At 38.4% G+C, this 18,794-nt stretch overlaps 1 protein-coding gene across 7 annotated transcripts in view; it reads right to left on the bottom strand.

Annotated features, from left to right (window-relative positions):
- The window catches only part of QKI (QKI, KH domain containing RNA binding), a 142,334-nt gene extending 123,927 nt beyond the window's left edge, over positions 1–18,407 (bottom strand). For 3 of the 7 annotated variants that reach the window (XM_059082956.2, XM_067011126.1, XM_059082958.2), the window contains exon 1: positions 18,138–18,378. In XM_059082956.2, coding sequence (XP_058938939.1) covers positions 18,138–18,279 — 142 coding nt within the window. In that variant the 5' untranslated portion in view covers positions 18,280–18,378. Of the gene's footprint in view, positions 1–18,137 lie in introns of all 7 variants that reach the window. The other 4 variants (XM_059082959.2, XM_067011127.1, XM_059082960.2 and 1 more) reach the window with 3 other exon arrangements.
- Between the last annotated feature and the right edge of the window lie 387 nt (positions 18,408–18,794).

Genomic DNA, 18,794 nt, shown 5'->3' with positions numbered 1-18,794 from the left:
ACTCCATTGTACGTCTCCTTAAAAATTGGACTATGCCTTATTCATCTTTGTAACTCCAGCACCCAGCAAAGTGCTGGATTTTTTTTTTTTTAATTCTATGGAAAACTAAATTATAGCAGGAGTCAACATCAGTTTTCCTAAAACCACACAGGTCACAATCCATTCAATCTATAGTATTAGTCATGACCAGTATTTTTTAAATGGAATAGAACAGAAAAACACTATATTACATCAGAGGTAATACAAATTATTATTTCATGAAACTTTCATTTCAGCTGTTATATAAGTATATATGTATGTGTACAAAACAAAGTATTTCTCTTTTTAGGTAGCATTTAAAAATTTAAGATATTATATCTTTCTGGTTCATGTTTATACCATTTTTCTGGTTCACTTTTATACTGTCAGCATATATGGGCTGGCCAAAAAGTTCAAACTTTTTGGCCAACCCAATATACATTTGTTATTCAATAAATAATGTTAACAATCAAGGAGACTCTTTTTTTTAAACATATATATATATATTTTTTTTAATTAATTGTTTAGTTTTTGGCTGTGTTGGGTCTTCCATTTCTGTGCGAGGGCTTCTCTAGTTGCGGCAAGCGGGGGTCACTCTTCATCACGGTGTGGGGGCCTCTCACTGTCGCGGCCTCTCTTGTTGCGGAGTGCAGGCTCAGTAGTTGTGGCTCACGGGCCTAGCTGCTCTACGGCATGTGGGATCCTCCCAGACCAGGGCTCGAACCCATGTTCCCTGTATTGGCAGGCAGGTTCTCAACCACTGAGCCACCAGGGAAGCCCTCAGGAGACTCTTGACTTACAAAATGAAAGACTTCCACTTCTCACATCCCTTACCAACATGTAAAATAAACAAAAAAGGGTCAAAATTGACCCTTGAACAAAGAGGTGGATAATCCAGGTATAACTTATGTCAGCCCTCCGCATCCACAGTTCCTCTGCAACCATGGATACAGCCAAACATGGACCTTGTAGTCCATGTTTTATTACTGTTGAAAAATGTCCACATATGGGACTTCCCTGGTGGCGCAGTGGTTAAGAACCCGCCTGCCAATGCAGGGGACACGGGTTCGAGCACTGATCTGGGAAGATCCCGCATGACGCAGAACAACTAAGCCCGTGCACCACCAACTACTGAGCCTGCGCTCTAGAGCCCCGGAGCCACAACTACTGAAGAAGCCTGCGTGCCTAGAGCCCGTGCTCCGCAACAAGAGAAGCCACCGCAATGAGAAGCCCGCGCACCGCAACCAAGAGTAGCCCCTGCTCACCGCAACTAGACAAAGCCCGCGCACAGCAACGAAGACCCAACGCAGCCAAAAAATAAATTTATAGGGCTTCCCTGGTGATGCAGTGGTTGAGAGATCGCCTGCCGATGCAGGGGACGCGCGCTCGTGCCCCGGTACAGGAGGATCCCACATGCCACGGAGCGGCTGGGCCCGTGAGCCATGGCCACTGAGCCTGTGCGTCCGGAGCCTGTGCTCCGCAATGGGAGAGGCCACACAGTGAGAGGCCCGTGTACCGCAAAATAAATAAATAAATAAATAAATTTATAAAAAAAGAAAAGAGAAGAAAAATGTCCACGTATAAGTGGACCCCTGGAATTCAAACCCGTGTTGTTCAAGGGTCAATTGTACATTTTCCTATAACCTAAAAACAAACCTAGGATTTTTCTAACTCAGATCTTACTTTCACCTTCCCTCATTACTGTCCTTCTCTAACTGATCCATTTATCCATCCCTCTACTCTCTTCCCCTTTACGTATTTTCTTTTACTCAAGACTTACAAAAGAACAACATAGTGTTTTTTTAAAGACACCTCTTCTAAACCCTTCAAATTTTAGATAAGTCTACTCTATCTGGCCTATGAAACTAAAACCTGTACAGAACATCAACACAAACATGTCTAAATATTATTCTAGCAACAACAGAGAATCTGAACTGAGCATTCAAAAGATATCAAGTGGCTTTCTTGCTTTCCCTTATCATCATCTTGGACTTTTATCACATTGTTCTAGGACACATGACCTAGATCTATAAGGAAAGGTTGGTGGGGGGAGGGGGAGAGGAACAGTTTACTCTAACAAATGACTTTAAAATAATTGTATAGAGCATGGGCAGTGAACGTTCTTATCCAAATATACACTAACTTGTTCCTAGACCTAGATTCAGCCTGCAGGAAAATGCTAATGGAGACTACCAAGAACCTAGGAGAATCTTCTCTGTCTTTGACCTGAAACATCAGTTTAATGACAATATCACTGTGTGCATTAAAATTCTTAATTTTATTCTTATTTTAGAGAAAAAGTTAAAATACCCTAGGTAGGTATTTCAAGCAATGAAATAAAATTTAAAATAATTAAGACCACTCATATCAGAAGGTAGTCACATTATGCAAATTATCAGTTATGACATAATTCTCCATAGAGGGGATCAGGCCCAAAGGTACCCTCTGGCCAATAATATAACTTACAGATATACTTCTGTCACAAGAGCCAAATGAGCTACTATTTCTGAAAGCAGCAGTTTCTAATCTGTAAAACTTCATGAAAATGAAACTTCATGTAAATGAACTGCATTTACATACTATTCAATTAAAGGATGGAACTGTGATCTCTAAGATCCATTCCAGCTTTAAAATCTGAATTACAGGGTTTAATTGAACAAGGACAAAATTTTTAATAAAAATCCTTTGGGCCTTCCAGGTGAAATGCTACTCTACCATCCAACCCTTGTACTTCCCCCCTTTTGAAAGGCTGCTGCAAATTATAAATGTCATCAAAATTTCATTGTATGATTAAGACTGCATAACTGCTGTAACAACAGAGAGAGCTAACATCTTACATGCACAGATTAAAACAGAAGTTCACAAAAAAACACTCAACTGGTTACTGACTTACAGACCTCACAGAACTACACCACTGCATCTCAATATTTATTAAACACTCTAACAAAGAAAAATATTTTTCTTTTCAAAAGTTAACAATTCCTCTTCGCCTTACAATGCATCAGTTCCCAAATTTAAAAATTTTACACTTAAACCAGGCATATATTAGAACATCAACATATTTCTATGTGCTTATCTATTTCAAAGCATGTTTCATTCTAACGTTTAAATTGTCAAGATTCTGTTTTTACTTAGAAAATTATACTTTTTAAAATAGCACATCTACATTTTTATTTAAATAACATACACTAATTGAAATAAAATTCACTATTGAAACCCTCTGCCTCAATTGTTTAAATATAAAGCCAGAAAGGACACTTTTCTTGCTTCCTTCAAGATGGAATTTGAAATAGTCTCAAACAAAAAGAAATTTAACTATCTTTTCAAAGAGTACTTTGAACTGACTTGAACCAGCATTCTCATTCAAAATTAAGATTCCCAATTATTATTTAAACCTTCCTCTCTCTAGATCCACAGGTCTTTATAATCATCTCTCTAATATGTCCCATAATATATCCTCACACCACTAGTTCCAAGAAGAAAAAAAAAGGCATTCCTTTACCAAGCAGTTTCAGAAAATTCTTGACTGCAGGTCCTGTATATTTAACGTATCAACACCAAAGAATACGCAGCACTTCTTTGACTACAGAACCTTTCTGTTCTCAGACCACTTCAAGAAGCCAGTATCACATGGAACAGGTTTCAAAAACACTTCCCTAAAGCCTCCCTCAAACCACAGTTAAATTAGGAGATCTTCAATCTCTCCCCTCCAACCTAAGAGCGCAGTCTTTCAAGCCATTAGAGCAAAGCAAATGGAGAGGATGAAAGGCAAGCATAAGACAAAGACCCATACCACACATACAGACCAAGATATGCCAGCAACTCACCTTTAGTACACAGCTTAGACTCACCATTCTAGAAATCACACTCACTAATCCAGATGTACCTCTTCCCCCATGCACCTAAATCCAACACAATCACCAACAGACACATATAGAAAAAAAATAAAACAAAAGGCATCCTAATAAAGGGCTAAGTAAATCCAAATGTACCATTAAAACAGAACAGAAAGTCAGACAAAGTAGATATGGGTAGATTAGAAGGAGTAGTGAAGTGGCAAAACACTGGGGGGTGGGGGCGGGGGGTAATAAGTCAAGAAAATCTGAAATCTGTAGCAAGCATATCAATCCATCACATTAATATACACTAAACATAATATGGAGGCAGATAAACGAAAAAATCAACTAAGAGAAAGATATAAAAGGAAAAACCTTAAATGGGTCTCCCATTATCAAAAGGACAGAATCTAAAATCCAGGCATTTAAGCTTTTCTACAGTAGAGAATTACTTTCTTTCTCCTACAAAATGTTCTCACATTCAATGATAGCGTTCCCTTTGTCTACAGCACTACTCCCTTACCTTTTCACCACTTCAATCTTATCTATCTTTCAAGAGCCAGGTGAAATTTTTTACCTCTTTTCCTGCAACATTCCATAATCTCCCTACCCTAAACTGACCTCTTTAGCAAGTCTTTAGTCCCCTCTAGTTTATATTACTTTTATTTCATGCTATCTACCCTACTACTCAGACAACTTGAAGGTATGGAATGAATCTGAAGCCTTGTTGTATTCCTCCTAACACCCCACACATAGTATGCATTCAAATATTTGCAAATAGAATAAAAAAATTCAAATAAATACGTTCATTACAAGCTAATATGTGAAATACGCAACTCTGACATTACTCAAAAATTGCATGTCACATAAGAGCAATCATTTTACTGGAATGCAGCATAAAATGCTGATTTCCAATTACCACATTACAGAAATAAAAGAGTTTGGTATTCACAGGGCCCAGTTACAACACTCAGTAACTTAAGGCTTTTTAAACAGTAAGTAATAGAACTTCTGAAACCACTGATATTATCACCACACAACTTCCTAAAAGCAAAATGATACATCCAATAGAGAAGAGTTAACAAATTTAACAGACCTCTATAAGACAAACTACGTTACCATAAAAATTATATTGTTAAAGGATATAAAATGGCAGGGGAAAATGCTCATGATGTAATTTATTTTTAAAAAAACACACTCAGTGATACTATTAAAATAGGATCCCAATCTTGTCATATCCATAAATAGAGGGGGGGATAAAAGAATGGAAGGAAATTCACCAAAAAAATGTTAAGAGTCACTATCACTGATTTATGGGTGATTTTTTTCTTTCTTTTTTTTTTTTTTTTCTGCGGTACGCAGGCCTCTCACTGTTGTGGCCTCTCCTGTTGCGGAGCACAGGCTCCGGACGCACGGGCTCAGCGGCCATGGCTCAGGGGCTCAGCCACTCCGCAGCATGTGGGATCTTCCCTGACCGGGGCACGAACCCACGTCCCCTGCATCTGCAGGCGGACTCTCAACCACTGCGCCACCAGAGAAGCCCCGATTTTCATTTTTTAATTGATACATTTTAGGTTTTTTTTTCCATGAGATGAAGAGTACTTGTTATGATAAGAATACGTGTCTAATTCCTTATAACAATACATTTTTAATGATTACTAGGAGGAAGATATTTAAAATTCTCATAAACTCTCAAATGGCTATAAGAAACTGTCTTAAAAATGTATACACAAAATCTTCCCCTAAAAAATAAAAATTCACATTAAGGTTCAAAGACAGTATGCTATGATAACTCTCTGCCCTCACACTACCACCTTTCCCAGGATTCAGAGACCACAAATCACCCTGTTGTGAAAGGTAAATTTAGAATGTTTGCATCTTCGGGAAACCCCTGGCCATCCAGTGGTTAGGACTAGGCACTTTCACTGCCGGGTTCGATCCCTGGTCAGGGAACTAAGATCCTGCAAGCTGTGCAGCGTGGCACCACCACCCCCCCACAAAAAAAAAAAAAAAAAAAAAAAAGAAAAGAAAAGAAAAAGAAAGGTTTGAAGAAAAATCTTCAATTCTCTACAACATTTCAAGACTAACAAAATGGAGAGAAAGAAGAGTCTGGGGAAAAAGTAAAATTCAAGTTATTATCAGTTCTACACAGGTACCACAGTAGATCTCTTCTTCCCTGGTCCCCTACATATAAACAAAGATAATATATCTATTCTCTCATGTCTGACTTCAAGTAATGGAAGGAAAAATGGTATTTTACAATTGACTTGGCAATTTAAAAAAGCCTCAGTATAACAACTAGAAAAATGTAATTTAAATGCATTAATTATTAACAAAACACATACTTTCACAAATCAAAAAGTTCCTAAAAAGGAACTTAAATAAGCAATATTTCTTTAACAATTGAAAGGCATTTTTAAAACAAAATATATATTTACCTAACCAAAAAAAAAAAAAAACTGACAAGGAATGCTATAAACTATAATAAACTGAGATAAGATTACCTTTTTACTGCTGATAATTTTTTATTACTATAGTAAAACTATAATCTCCAAAAGAACTTTATCGTGCTATAGTAAACTATGGCACACTTTTTTTTTTCTTACTTAGATTAATAAACAGAAATCAATTACCTGGTTAAAGATTTTAGAATTGCAAAGATAGTATACAAACAGAATACCTTTAAACAGACTTAGTCCCCTTCCAAAACAAACAAAAACTCTTCAAACAATGAACCTGTAAAGGTAGAAACTGTATTTCAGAAAATTGCTGTAATCAATCCAATGTCCTAAACCAGTCATATTTTATATATTTTCTAGAGCTAACACACGGTCTCTTAAAAAAACAAATTCTTTAAAGAAATACCACAACTGATTTACATACCACCCCAAATATGAAAGTCAATAACCAATATTTGTTACATTCCTCAGCAACTCTTCTCTTACAATTTAGAGGAGAAAAATTTCCTATTCTGGCAAGAGGGTTATTTCTCAACACATTTTAATCACTAAACACTGTCTTTTGTGTACTAATACCTCCATCTGCTGGAACATAACTTCCTTACTACCAAAAGTCCTTAAGGACAAAAACTTTACAGTAGAGATTCTGCAACTACTTAGAAATAAAACTTTAATACTTAATTTCTACCTAGGGATTTTCTCTAACTCACAGGAACTTTAAAGCCTAAAGAGCTATCCTTATTCTTTTACCGATATGATTCAGAAGAATTTACTAAATTAAAACACTTTGCCCGCTATCTTCTCTTCTCTTCCTGCCCTTCAGGCTTAAGATACTAATCACTAGCCTGAACAGCACAACCTTCTCCTTTTAAGTTAACTATCTCTCTGGATCTTACCTCCATAAATATACACACTCACTAACCCCTGATTATAAAATATATTCTCCTCTAATTTCTGCTAGATATGGGGTAAAAGCTAATAGAAACAGTCAGTATAACAACAAAAGAACTTAGCTAATAAATGACATCATCAAAAGGTCAAAAACAAGATTTGGTAGGAAAAAAAAAAACCCTATAGATAGAATAAAGCCAAAGAAAGAAGGAAGAAAATCACAATCAGTTAGAAGAACAAGAAGTCACTGGTTCTACCGATAATCTGTAATATGTCTAAAATGTATAAAAAACATTTAAACATGTTCAGTAGTTTTACTATTATTCGTAATATTATTTTGAAAGTATGTTCTCTACATTGTAGGATAAAGTAAATAAGTAATTGTCATTGTCAGAAACCATGATATTTTGGTGTTGGCAGAAAAAGAAAGATGATTATAAAATTAAATATAATGTTAAAATTGAATTGAAAATACAAACATGAATTCATTAATTTAAAATCAATACTGTCTAGCTCAGAAAATGGCCAAATGGCCTGGAAGTAACCTCACCCTGACAGCAATCAACATGTTTAGTGCCTAAATTCACATCTCCAATACCATTCCATTAAAAAGAACCTTGGAGAAAGGGTTAATTCTAGTTGTGGGGCAGGTGAGCTTGGGGCATCAAACTGTCCCAAAAAGCAAGGAAGATTTCAAAAGACACAAGAGTCAGTTAGATTATCACAGGCCAAAATTGTGAAAACCTGAGTATCAAAAAGAATATTAATTGCAGTGAGTCGATGAAGATCCATGAGCCCATAATGATTATCATGAAACACAAAAAATTCATTAGTCACCATTTGAGCCAGCTAGGAAACCAACACTTTACTTTGACAACCAACCAATAATTAATAAGAATAAGCACTGATCTGACTTTTCCATTAGGATCTTATTTTATAATAGTAATATTCTCTGCTGATAAAAGAAAGCTTTACCTTTTAAAGAACACCTAACTTTACAGTGGAAGGATCAGTCTATCCCCACTCTAACCCAGATTATCAATTTTAGGTTCACTAACAGTAGAACCAGAACTGTGCCCCCAGAGCCATGCAACATTAAGTACACAGTATCCCCTATGACATTATACTGGAACCTGTCCAATCCTTTAGATCTAACTGCCAAAATAATAGATACAGATGACATAAAGGAACAAGCCCAGTGACAAGAAAGTTACATTAATGTCATAAAACAAAAAAAGGATGGTTCTAGATTTAAAAGATTTCAAGTCCTAACAACCAGATTCAATGAATGGTCCTGAGTCAGATTCTGATTTGCACAAGCCAGTTCGGTCACAAAAAATATTTTGGGGACAACTACAGAGATCTGAATGTGGACTGGTTATTATATTAGTTGTAGGATTAATCCATTTTGTTCAGTGTGAAGTCACTATGTAGAATACTGCTAATTTTTAAAGAGATGCCTAGGGATTTATAGGTAAAGAAAAAATAATTTGTATGCATGTTTAGTTTTAGATAAACACCATTTTTTTAAAAAAAACTCTAGAGTTTAAATCTAAAATGCAGAAAGATCAAAATATATTTTTGTTAAATATTTCGAGAAAACATAACAATTTCTTAAAATTCCCTAATCTCTTAACTCTCCACATTGTATCCAAATTCTACTTCCTTAAATCCATATATTCTATACACTCTTCTTAGTTTACCCCCAAAGATTTCATTATGGCATCCTGATATAACCCAAGCCATCGATGGTTCCTTACAAAACTCAGAATAAAAGCTGAACTATTCGCCCTGGCATTCAAGGCCCATCACAATATAGCCCTGAATTAGTCTTCTGGCTCTGCTCTTCTAATTCTCACTACTTCTCTATATGCATTTGCCATTCCAAGTAACTTCATCTAAACACATTTTGTGAAAGTCTTTCAACCTCCCATCACTACTGTTCTGACACCACTGCATTTTTCTCTTCTGCTGGAACATCCTTCACGCCCCCCCATTCACCTCATTAAATACCGATTAATAATACCACTCACCTATGACTACCAACCCAGGTTCCACTTCTCAAAACAACCTTACTAGACACTTCAGCTCAAAGTGACTTCTGAACTTTCAGAATGTTGGTAGTGAATGATTCTCCTGCACACAAAAATTAGGTGATGTGCAAATGGATAAATTACCTTTCTCCCTTCTTCTCTCATTCTCTACAAACTGCTTTGCTTATCTGCTTGCCCATCCTATCAAAAACAACCTTAAAATGTTGACAGAAGTTAGATGTCTACGAAGCTCTTTTGCATAGAATATTCTCCGGCCTCTGAGTATTCTGATTTGAAGTTTGGCAAGGCAGTTGATAACTCAATTTACAGATGAAGAAGTTGAGGTTCAGAAAGGTTACCTATATGTCCAAGACCACCAAACTAATCAGTTACCTGCAAGTCATGATTAAATCCCAGGTCTATTTGTCAAAGAACTGTTACTACTTTGCAACACAGTCTCATTCGTATATGGACAGAAACTGGAATTCATTTTCATCTTTATGCTGGCTCACTTGTGTACACATGCACACACACACAGAGTCAACACTTGAATACGTCATAATGGAAGCATCACTGCAACAATGGTGACAGCAGCAACACTAATAAAGAATTAGGGGCAGTTAATTTCAGAGTAATTTATATTTGGCCTTGGTTTGAAATTTTTTATTTCTTCTAATCAATTCTATCAGAGTGATACAATTACTGTGACACAGCAAACAAGTTAACTGTGGTTTATACTTAATTCTTTTGCATACACTTGAAAGAAACAGTGGATGCTGCAGATGTCGGCATCGGGAATGGGGTAGGAGCTACCCAGTGCAGCATTATCTCCATTCGATTCATCATCATCCACCTCTTGGCTGGCTTTATTTACTTGCCTACCTATGCTTTTAACCACCCTAAGCTAATCTAAAACTGATACAAGTGTATACATTCCTGACTCGAATCACCTAGCAATATTAAACCTCTAAATAAAACTTTCCAGTCAGAAATGTTTTTTCCTCTTGAGTAGTTATTAAAAGTAGTAATAATAAAAAGAACACCAACAATACTAAATATTCACTAGATTTATTTGTACCATGTTATTTTAAGAGCTAAAGCTCTATCCTTTGGTTACTAAGAAATTTAAGTGAATGAGTTGAAAGCCTCTTAAAACGTCTTAACTTTCTTATTAGCCCTTTAACTATCATAAAGATTTACCAGGAAAAAATGTGTGTGTATATATATATTTATATTAACTCCGAAAATTTGACCAGCATTTTGCTCAACTCCAACATATCACAGAATTAGCAAAACCCCCACTGCTTTTTTTTTTTTCCTTCATGTTCACAACCTGAGGCAACAGCAGCAGTTTTCTAGTACTTGGCTGCGTTTTTCTTCTCTAGTACCGCTCAGGGAGTTGCACATTCACCAAACAGATCACCTTGCTTTGTGATCTGGACAAGTCACAACCTCTCCATACCTTGGTCTCTGCACCTATGAAATGAAGACCTCATCCCCCAAACTCTCAGGTCCCTGGCAGCTCTGAAATTCCATGAACTTCTGGTATTACTTTAATATGCCTTATACTCAACTGCATCTAAGAAGAAATGTTTTGTATTTCTTCTAGTTCTTTTCACACACACATCTCTTCAAACACTCTTTGTAAAAGAATTTTGAGACCCTGTAAAATAGTATTACACTGAAGTAACGAAAACAAGGTTCCAAATAAAATCTGCCCAGAAGTTTGCTTTCTACCAGTGCTTTCCTTTCTCTTTAAAATGTAATAAATACATGTATGTTATATATTTTTAATTTTTCTTATATATTTTAAACTATTAAATGAGCTTAAAAGCCACGGGTTCCTCCAATAATCTGCAACTGACCAAGTGAGCATGCCCAATCTTTACAACTCATCCTGCACAAAAGCCAAAAGCCAGGTGTTTATTTAAGACCCACTCCATTTTCCACTGTTAATATATAATCATTTCAATCCTGAGGCCAGGCAGAAAACCTTCCTTGCTCTGAACTTCACCATCCCTAGCACCCAAGCCCCAAGGATTTCAAGGCCAGCTCACACTCACTGCATGGCTCCCTTTATACGCATGCGTGCTTGCACACATGCGATCACACACACTCTTTCCTTATTACCATGGCCATACAGCCTAGGACCACTTCATGGGTTTAATGGCATTTTGATGTTTTTCTGAGACTTCAACACCCTTGAAAAGCAACCAAATTGACATATTCTGTTCTGTAAGTAATGTGATAGAAATGTTAACAGTAAACGGATTCATTTCACCAGCCTCAAAATTTAGTTTAATAAAATATGTAGGTTAGAATCAATACATAAAGCAACATTATGAACATAAACACAATTTTATTTTATTAGACTTGATAGGATTGCTGGGTTTTCAAACTAAGAGTTTCTGCTTTAGAAAACTGAGGAAATGTTGAAAACATTATATAGTCACTGCCTCGCTAATTACAAGAATTCTGGATAAATCACTTAACTTCGACAAGCTATATATTTGTTAAAAACTCTTGACAGATTTATTTTAAAACACTGTTAAGGCTAAAACAAAAAAGTAAACTCCTTTTAAGAGAGTTAAATTTCATTTAACTGAAAATGTCAATTTATCAGTCTTCTAAGTAAGGGCACAGTTTCAAATTAGCTTTAAGAAACACCTGTGTTTAAAAATTGCTATTTGTGTTAAATTACTGTAACAGCCACCTATGTTTATACTCAGCTTTCCTCTAAACTAAAACAATTCAAACAGTTCTTATTTATCCTGAGCACATCAAAGCAGCACTTAGGGACAAGGAATCTTTCATATTTATTGTGCTTTGCACAGAGTACAAGAACTAGGTATCCACTGAGTGTTGACTTTTATAGGTAATTGACTAGGGGAAGGTTCACCTATATAATTTCATAAATGCCAAAACTTTCAAGAGCTGAGATGAGCACTGATATACTTATGGACTGATGTATTTTGTATAAGGACTGGCTAGAAACTACTGCTTAAGTAAGGCAACTTTATCTTTCTAATTCTCAGTCATATCAATGGTAGTCAAGTAAAATTAAGATTAGGCTCCTTGAGGGCAAGTACTGCAAAAAATATTGTAAGATTTCTAAAAAATACCATCTTTAAGAAAAAAATACACGTACCTTTTTTCTAATTGCCAAAACTATCTGCTTAATCCCATGTTTTAGAGAAATTAGAAATGAGAAAAAGATTTAAAGTGTGAACCTATTTATTAATTCAACAAACATCTGAGATCATATATGTGCCAGGCTATAAGGTGGGCCACCTTCAAGGAACTAATTCTAACAGGGAAGACAGACACAAAAAGAGATAATAATATTACAATGTTAAGTATGATGGTAACTACATAGAGAATAGTACCTAACACAGGCTGGGGTTATATTTATAGTCAAATTTCATAACACAGTCACACTAACAAAACAAACTACTCACTATGAAAAGTTTAATGCTATTTTTGCTTTCTGTTAAATGAAAATAGAGCTGTAAAAATCTTACTTGGACATCAAACAATCTAGCTATTTTGAGTCCCAAAACTGAAATGCTAATTCAAAAAAAAGGGATATAAGCCTTTCCTAAAAGTTCTCATTAAGAAAAAAATACATTATTGCACTTAAAATTCACAATGAACTGTCTTAATGTCAAAAAAGGAGGGGCCGGAGAAAATGACTAAGTCCTGTCAATCATGTAAATAAAAAACTGGTACCTAATTCTCATTATGACTTCTTGGCATGGGCCCATGCACTATCCCCTTCCCTTGACCCTAAAATAGATCCTTGCGTATCTTCACAACAGCTGACATACAAGTAACAGAAAATCGCTCAGTAGGCTCCTTAACCAAAAAATAAATCCTAACAATGGCATGGCACTTCCAACATCTCCAACTGAATAAGGCAAGTCTTACTTACAATTGCACCACTATAAATCAAAGTGTATTAACAGCATTGAATTCTCAAGTAAATTAAAATGTAATTCCAGTCAGATTATAAAAAGCTGGCCTTATAATCACCCTGGTGTAATTCTCTTAATACCAAAAGAGTCAAAAAAAACAAATCAAAAACCTTACACTGGCCGCAAAAAACGAGCATCTGAATCATGCTCAGGAAAGGCACGGAGGGGTCCACTTCATGTCTTTTGTTGCAGGAATCTATTTCTCTTAAGAAGTAAACCCAAAACCATTTGTTCTTATGGAAAACTGATGCACTTCAATCAGCTTCAGGACTGTGACTACTAGGGGGATAATAACAGAAATAAGATTATGTACAAAGCATTAAGAAGGTAAAATTAACTTGTTTTCACTTGATTTTCTCAAAACCATTTAAGAAAAGGTGCTCATACCAAACACAGTAGCAAATGTGATTAGCAGAGACCTATTTCCATTAACTCAATTACGTTATATCCTTGGTAGTACCGATTACTACAAAGCATGTAAACTAGATAAAGTTAAGAAAGAGAAGTCACCTGCATCATAGTATGTACATGCGTTTTGAATACACAGCAGGCCTACGGGAGTTGAGTTTCGAAAATACAGAATAAATGTAGAATAAATGACCCGTGATACAAATTATCATTTCCATTATTACCTTACTAAAGCTGCTGACACCTCCTGGGTGAGGAGAAAAAAGGAAAATGTAAAGAACTGATTATAAATACTGGCTTGCTTCTTATTACTAATAATTCAAAGGATTGTGCATACAAAAATACAACCTTTGCTCCTAAACAACAGATTAATTACTTCAACTTAAATAAAATCCGTTTGTCACAGACATTGGTTACTGTCAACAAGGCTTCTTGGGGGTGGGGGGCTGGGGGGGGGGAACAAAACTATAGTAATCTTACATAGCAAAATTCCTCTCAATACCAAGAAACAACCACATAATTTTTAAACTGATCAAGATTTCTAAAGAAAAAAGAAGGAAGAAAATTGAAGTGCAGGTAAAACTGAGAATGACACATTCAATAATAACTGTATAACAAATGGAAATTAACATGGAAAAATGTTCACTAGTAAAGCAAATTTTAATTTAAAATACTTTTTGCCCTCATTTTCAAGGGAGAGGGAACAGGGACAGAAAATAAATTGAGGTCAAAGAGAAAACTTACATCCTCCCTGACCCCAAAAAAGACCATGAAAATGTGAATTTTTCAAATCAGTAATGCAGACTCTAATCTAACACGTTTGCTCACTTTTTCTGAGCCACACACTGATTTTTCAGTTATTCACAATAAAAAGATTTAGGCTAGCCTTCCTCATAAACCACACTATATATTCGTTAATTTTCGTATCTTCCTAAGAATGAAAAATCAGAATCTAATTTTAATATCCCTAGATCTCCATTTCCCCCTATTTGGGATTTTTAAGTCAAAGTGATTTTATTTTTACTTTTACACCGTCTCTATTCTAAACTGGAATATTTTATTAAAACAATTTGCATTCAAATACTGTTCCTGTGGTCCTGCTTAAGTTTCATTTTCACGACAAAGAAAGGTTTCCAAAAAAAAAAAAACCCTAGTAATAGCTATTCTTTCCCATGGATGGATGGTCCCAGGGTTCAGTGGAAAACTTCTCTTTAAAGGCAGAGCAGTTCAACACTTTTAAACCTTGGTTTTATCTGTAATCTTCTCTATTGTCAATGAAGGATTAAGTATCGGAATTATCAACTGAAGTTATGTCATTCATACCACTGGCCCAACCTAGAATGCATTCACAACCTAAAAAAGCAACCAGGTTGAGGATACTTGGGAGAAAAAGCTGACAACCCCTCCCCCACCCGGCAAAAAACAGAAAACAAAAAAAGATTGTTCACAGTCCATAGTCAAAATATAGGCTAAACGTTAACTTGGCATAAAATCAAAATGTTCAGTCTAATGCATTCAAGTTTTAATCAACCAAAAAAATCTAGAACACAGAAATCCCAAATGTGTAACCAGCCAAATAAAAACTCTCAAACTGACAAGAAAATTTTTCAAAAGCTTACTTTTGAAAAGTATTTCAAAACTGCTACTCATTCAAAACTTCTAATTATCAGAAGACGCATCTACTGTAACCAAGTATAGTATCTTAACTCAATTAAACTAATCACTAAAGTAAAATTTATAGTTTTAACTAAATTTAAAAACAATTTTTCAGCCAATTATATGGACAAAGGAAATTAGAATTCCTAACCACAAACAGAAGTCATGATTAATTTATTTGGGACAATGACAGGCCACAAAGAGGTAAAGCACAACTTGCCAAATTTCAGAATTAAGTCACCCAGCACGGATAAAACGTGATGCACTTCAGAAACCAATATTTTTCTTAAGTCAAAATACGTTTATAATAAGGCTAACAATTACAGGAAGCAGCTTATTCCACACTAAGGAATAACCCCTTTTCCTGTGTGTTTGTACTGGCCTGATAAAAAACAATCAAACTTCCTCATCATTATGCTGCCCCTTTTTAAACATCCTAGCTATTATACAGAAGCAATCTTTACGCTGGGGAGTTGAAAAGGCTAAAACTCAAGATAGAACTGAGACAAGAGATGGAGTAAACCATAATGAAAGGGAAAAAATATATATGTTATTTAGAAAATATCATCCTCAACCAGTGGTCTCCAACATTTAAAACTCAAATGGTTACTATTTTCAGAAGAGAAACGAACAAACCTTTGTTAGAAATGACATAACTGGAATTCTAGATTCAGAAGATTAAAAATTACCAAACCAAAGGTTAGAAACTTTTTAATAGAACCAACTCCAAATTATCATTGAGAGAATTCAGACCAACATAAAAGTACAAATGAGAACCCTTTCAGAACTAATCAGAGAAACTCAAATTATTTACTTCAAATAGTGCAAAAGAGGAGAAAATATTTCCAAACTTTTTAATAATCTCCTATGCTGTTTGATTGAATTCAACATTTTAATTCAAAGAATGCAATTTAACTTTAACCCTAATATTGTCAAAACCTATTTTCATTTTAATGTTTATAAAGGATTCCTTCTGTACAACTGTGCTTAAACAAAAAACAAAAATTTTTGCTAATACTACCAAAACTTTAACCGCACCAAAATACGCCAAGAAGGAAATAGCTTATTACTTCTGCAATGTGATAAAACTGTTCCAGTAATTTGAAAGTGTTTTCAAAGTTTTCAAAGACATATATGGACACAAAACGACAAATGAAATGACCTATGATTTAAGTTTCAACTAAATTTAATATAGGTCAGGTAACTGAGTATGTTACATATTTTGCTCCAAACATTTCTCATGTTTAAAAAAATAACTGGCGCCCCTTAGCGCCCACATTTGGAAATACTCAATTTAAGAGTTCCAGCAATTTTTTTTTTTTTTTTTTGACATTCCAGAAAGTTTTCTGCCTCCACAATCTTTCAAATGCCAACACAAATAGGAAAAGCAGAACCCCTTAAAGGGACAGCTCAGGTTTTCTCCGGAACAATTTCGTGTTAGCAGATTTGCTGTTTCAACTATGGAAAAAGCCCATTTCAATATGAGCTACTGCTGTATGTTTTAACATACGTAGGCAAAAAAACAAGTACGCAGTAATAGCTAACAGTTTTGTACTTTTAAAGTTGTCTCTATGACTTTCTTGACAACAAAAGCTTCTGGGATTCTTCTTGAACCACCTTTTAACAGGGAGACATTTCCGGTCTTTTGTTCTTTCCTGATATTCCAACTCTAACCTTCAGATTCCTTTTCCCCAGCTCTACGGTTAAAAATCTCTCAAAATTCTTGCGAAAAAATCTAAAATCCCCTGCTCAGCGCTATAAAGGACAGTTTTCCGTTTTCTTTAAGCAGTCCTCCGGTGATGCTTCTAAGCAGAAGAAACTCCTCGATACTCGACTTTCAAAATAAACATTTCTGTTGGTCATGTTTTTCCCTAGGCGTCCCCAGAAATGCACAGCCACCGGACGCGAATCGTCCCGGTCCCTGCTGAAGACCTTGTCAAAGTAAACCCAGAGTTGGCCAAAATTAATCTTCTCGTCATTCTTCGCTCGCCACAGCTCTCCGCCAACAAAGGTTTGCGGCGAACTTCTACTCGTTTTTATCTTGGCCCTTTCAAACGTCTCGGCCTCCCGTCCTAGCAGCCGAGGCGGCGGCGCCCTCGGGAGAAGGCTCTCCGCCGAAGTTCTTTCGGACGCGGGATTACGTTTACATGTGTCCTCGCGGTATTTCGCGTTCACACCCCCACCCCCAAAAGTGAAGTTCAACTCCCAAACATTTCTCGCTTCCCCAAACAAAAGGATAAAAAGTGCTTTCCGCTGTCATTTTGTCCTCGCCTTCGGCTGCATCAGCAGTACTTTCGGTCGGCTCCGGAATTCCTTTAAATTAACCAGCCCCACGCTACTCCCCTCGAGTACTTCCAAGCTACACAAACTTCAAAAAAACCACAAGCCACACTGGACTTCCCACTCTGGGAGCCGCCAGCGACCTCTGGGAGGGCCCCCTTCGGGAGCGGCCCCGAGGCCGGTGTCCTTCAGGCGCCCGTGGGGCGCGGGGCGGGCGAGGCCGGGCTGCTCCCCGGGAGGCCCGCAAAGGTCGGGGCCGTCGCGTTGCTAGAGGCCGGGCCGGGAGCCGGGGGCCCTGCAGCCTCCCCCAACGCACCCGCTTGGGCGCCGGTGGCGAGGGGTCCCAGATCCCGGGCCCCGCGTCCGGGGGGGCGTCCCGCCGGCGGGGCCCGCCCGCCGCACCCCGCGAGCCCAGCCTCGGCGCCGCCTCCTCGCGCCCCGCCCGGGCCTCACCGTCCCCAGGCGCACGGTCCCCGCCAGCCGCCACCTTCCCGCCCTCCCCACACACCGGCGGGCGTCGGGTCCCGGGAAGACGGGGCGCCGCCCCGGCGCGGGCCGCGAGGGGCCGGCGAGGCGACTCACCTTCGTCCAGCAGCCGCTCGAGATGGTTGAAGATCCCGCAGAAGTTGGGCAGGCTGCTCATGAGCTTCTTGTCGTTCATCAGCTGCATCAGGTAATCTGGGGTGGGCTTCGGCTTCTCCTTCGTTTCCATTTCCCCGACCATATTCCAGGCTCCGCAGCTCACTCCGCCCGCCGCCGCCGCCGGAGAGGAGGGAGGGGCGGGGAGCCCCGGCCGCCGGCCGCTCCGGACTCGGCGTCCCGCTCCGCTCCGCTCCCGCGCCGGGCGCCGGGGCGGCCGGACCGCGCGCTCGCCGCGCTCTCCCCGCCCCCGCAGGCACTTTCCGCCCGCGGCCCGACGCGCTCCCGGCCCGCCGCCGCTCCTCGGCCGCCGGCTCGGCGCGTCGCTCACGAGGCCGGCGGGCGGGAGGCGGGTCTCCGCGGGCCGAGTGCGGGCGCGGGCCGCTCGGCGCCGGACGAAGAGGAGCCGGGCCGCCGCCTCTTGCTCGGCTGGTCGCGCCCGTTCAGCCGCCGCCTCTGCCGCGGGCTCGGGGTCTCTCTGGGCTGATCTCCGCCGCGGCCGCCTCTGCCGCTGCCGCCGCGCTCTGACTCCGCTCCTCCTCTTCCTCCTCCTCCTCCTCGCCTCCTCCTCCTCCTCCTCACTCACTTGGCGGCAGAGTT

Source organism: Kogia breviceps, chromosome 13 (assembly GCF_026419965.1).
Source record: "Kogia breviceps isolate mKogBre1 chromosome 13, mKogBre1 haplotype 1, whole genome shotgun sequence".
NCBI classification, from domain to species: domain Eukaryota; kingdom Metazoa; phylum Chordata; class Mammalia; order Artiodactyla; family Physeteridae; genus Kogia; species Kogia breviceps.
The sequence above is the reverse complement of the archived record's forward strand: the minus strand, read 5'-3'. Positions and strand labels throughout refer to the sequence as shown.